This window comes from Belonocnema kinseyi, chromosome 10 (genome assembly GCF_010883055.1).
Source record: "Belonocnema kinseyi isolate 2016_QV_RU_SX_M_011 chromosome 10, B_treatae_v1, whole genome shotgun sequence".
NCBI classification, from domain to species: Eukaryota; Metazoa; Arthropoda; class Insecta; order Hymenoptera; family Cynipidae; genus Belonocnema; species Belonocnema kinseyi.
The window spans coordinates 35,497,115-35,500,473 of NC_046666.1; the positions used below are offsets into that span (position 1 = coordinate 35,497,115).

Here is a 3,359-nt window from a genome sequence, read left to right on the forward strand (position 1 = left end):
GAATCCCTCCAGATCAGCAGCGATTGATCTTCGCTGGAAAACAATTGGAAGATGGCCGAACACTTTCCGACTACAACATCCAGAAGGAATCAACTTTACATTTGGTTCTTCGTCTTCGAGGAGGAATGCAAATCTTTGTCAAAACCTTGACAGGAAAGACCATCACCCTGGAAGTTGAAGCTTCCGATACAATTGAAAATGTTAAGGCGAAAATCCAAGACAAAGAAGGTATCCCACCAGATCAGCAGAGGTTGATCTTCGCCGGAAAGCAGTTGGAGGATGGACGTACTCTTTCCGATTACAACATCCAGAAGGAGTCCACTCTACATTTAGTTCTTCGTCTCCGAGGTGGAATGCAAATCTTCGTCAAAACTTTAACTGGTAAGAATCTTTACCTTTTCTCTTTATTTTGCTGATTCAGCTAATTATTTTGCTGATTTTTCCCATAAATATGATTCCAACTGCAATTTAAATTGTGAATTAACATTTTTGTTCAATAATAAATTATTTTCAATATAAATTAACAAATATTATAGTCTTTTTCCTGGTTTACAATAAAAAATATATTTGCAAATTCTATAAAAAATGTTTGGACATTTCTGTATTTGTTCTGTGATAAGTAAAAAATAAATTAAGGTAATTGTCACATTTAATGATGAAAATTGCACATCAGATTGCAAAATATTAATATTTATAAAGGTTTCAAAATATTAACAAATTTAGAGCAATTTACCAAATTTCAATAATGTAAAAATGACATGTACAACAGATGCAATGATTTCAACGAATTACAAATATTTCTACAGCAAAGATTTAAGTAAAATTTCAAGAACATCCCAAGTATTACAAAGATTAAAAAAAAAAACGTAAATCTAATTTCAATTGTTCCCAACGATTTTTAAAAACTTTCAAAAAGTATCAAATATTTTTAAGATTTTAAAAAGTAAACGAGATCACTAAGATTTCAAGCAGTATTGCATGGATTGAAAATGGTTTCAAATGAGTAAGATTTCAGAGGTTCCAAGGTTTCAGCAAATTTAAGATTTTCTTGAATTTTTTTTTTTCAAGATTTCAAAAAATGGTAAAATATTGCGAAGATTTTCATTTAGAATATTTTACAAAAGTTCAAAAAAATACTATACCTTTTTTCCTGTAAAAAAAGTAGACCTTGAATTCCATTCCTATGAATCAATGGATGCTATATTCTACAAAATGTATAAAATAATAAAATTAATTTCACGATTTTCATTAAAAAATTTTTTTATTCATATGGAATTCCCGAGATTTTAAGTTCAGGTTTTATAACCGAGAATATGACAGAATTTATGATTCCTGACATTTTCAAATTCTCTGATTTTTCTTTGACTAATTTTTCATTTCAAATCATTAATATTTAAATACCAGCATTTTAATCTTACGATATTTTTACTATAGAATAATTTATAAGCGGAGAAAACAGTGTTTTGTATCCAAATTTAAATTTTTCAAATGTATAAATTTATTTCAAACACAAAAAAGTTCTCCTTGAAAAGGTAACTCTTTAGCAAAATACTGGAATTTTCAACAAAATAATTGAATTTTTAACATAGCAGTTTAATATTCGACCTAAAAAAATACAATACTTGAGTTCATTTTTCAACACAATAATATAAATTTTAAACAACCAGTAAATTTAAAAAATAGATAAATTAAACTTTAAATAAACTAAAAAATGTATGGTTATATCTCCATTTTTCCTAGTTCCTAGAGAAACTATTTTTATAAAAATGGAAACACATCTGCTTTCTTATTTTCATTTTTAAATAGAATTTTTATTTTTTTCTGAAATATCGGTTAGAAGCTTTTCTTTCAAAACTTTCAATTTTTAATTTACGCAAATCTAACAGGAAATAACAAGTATAAAAATAAACCTTAGACCACGCGACCACCGATTTTTTAAAAAATAAAATAATCTTTTTAGGTAACAATATAGGAAAAATATGAATCAATTGTTTAAATATTTCAGTAAAAAAAAAATTTTCCAGAAATAATTTTCAGTCTTTAAGATTTAAAAAAATTAAAAGAAAATGTAGATTTTTTAAGGTTTCGAAATTAAATTTTAAAACTTTGTATTCATTTTGAAGGATTTAGAAATAATAAGAAAAGTGAGATTTCGGGGAAAATTTTAAGTAATACGTTTCAAAACATTTCAAAAGGTTTATAAAAATTGTTTTAAAAAATTTAAAAGATTCGAAGGCATTTTTTTCAGATTTTTGTTTTTCAGATTTCGAACAAAAAGATTATGCAAACAATTGTATTTTTATCAATACAATATTTTCGGTAGTATTTCTCATTCTCATTACCGTTCTCAAAGTAATAGAACCGGCTCAGAACTGTAGATGAAACAGTTTAGTCGAAATTAAAAATTATAATCATTAAACATTGGATTTTTCTAAATAAACCCAAATTTAACTGTGCATCCAACCGGCTAATTTTAAATATGACAAAACCAACATTTTTTTCTCTACTAAGAATTAAATGCTATACAAATTCTGTAGAAAATAAGCACAGGCTATTTTTTCACAGTATCATATCGGCTTATGATTATAAATTTTGAAAATTACATGATCAAATTGCAAGGACTTGAAAGCTGTAACGATAAAGTTGAAAAAATTGCAATATTCTCTGTAGCAACCAGAATATTTTTGTATAATAAACATAATTATGAAGTTTTTATGAAATTTTCTCAAAGTGTATATTTAATTTTTGTTCTGATTTGTATACAAATAAGATGTTTTCAAATTTTTCCAACTTTTTTGTTACAAATTCAATTCCTTGCAATTCGATAAACAAATTTTCAATATTTTATCACCATACGCTTTTATGGCAATGTGTAAAAATAGCTTCAAACTGAGCCAAAGAAGATACTGTGCTCATTTTCTGCTCAGTTGAATGATTTTAAATATTTGACTTCCGATTTAGATAATTTCGAATTTATGTAGAATACTGTTTATGATGCATCAATCTTTTTTAAAAAAATTGAAGTTTATATTCATATCTGATGTTTTTTACAGGTAAAACCATCACTCTCGAAGTTGAAGCTTCTGACACCATCGAGAACGTAAAAGCCAAAATTCAAGACAAGGAGGGAATTCCTCCAGATCAGCAGAGGTTAATCTTCGCCGGAAAACAGTTGGAGGATGGACGTACTCTTTCTGACTATAACATTCAAAAAGAATCCACTTTGCATTTGGTTCTCAGGCTCCGAGGAGGAATGCAGATTTTTGTCAAGACTCTCACCGGAAAGACCATTACTTTAGAAGTTGAAGCTTCCGACACAATTGAGAACGTGAAGGCAAAAATCCAGGATAAGGAGGGAA

The 3,359-nt window shown here is 27.5% G+C and overlaps 1 protein-coding gene across 4 annotated transcripts in view; it reads left to right on the top strand.

Moving 5' to 3' along the window:
* Window positions 1-3,359, top strand: part of LOC117182193 (polyubiquitin) — a 6,595-nt gene that overhangs the window by 2,489 nt on the left and 747 nt on the right. The window contains exons 2-3 of one of the 4 annotated variants that reach the window (XM_033375254.1): window positions 1-381; window positions 3,054-3,359. The exon at window positions 1-381 is cut by the window's left edge and continues 310 nt beyond it; the exon at window positions 3,054-3,359 is cut by the window's right edge and continues 747 nt beyond it. In XM_033375254.1, the coding sequence (XP_033231145.1) occupies window positions 1-381; window positions 3,054-3,359 (687 nt within the window). The remainder of the gene's footprint in view (window positions 382-3,053) is intronic. The other 3 variants (XM_033375257.1, XM_033375256.1, XM_033375255.1) reach the window with 3 other exon arrangements.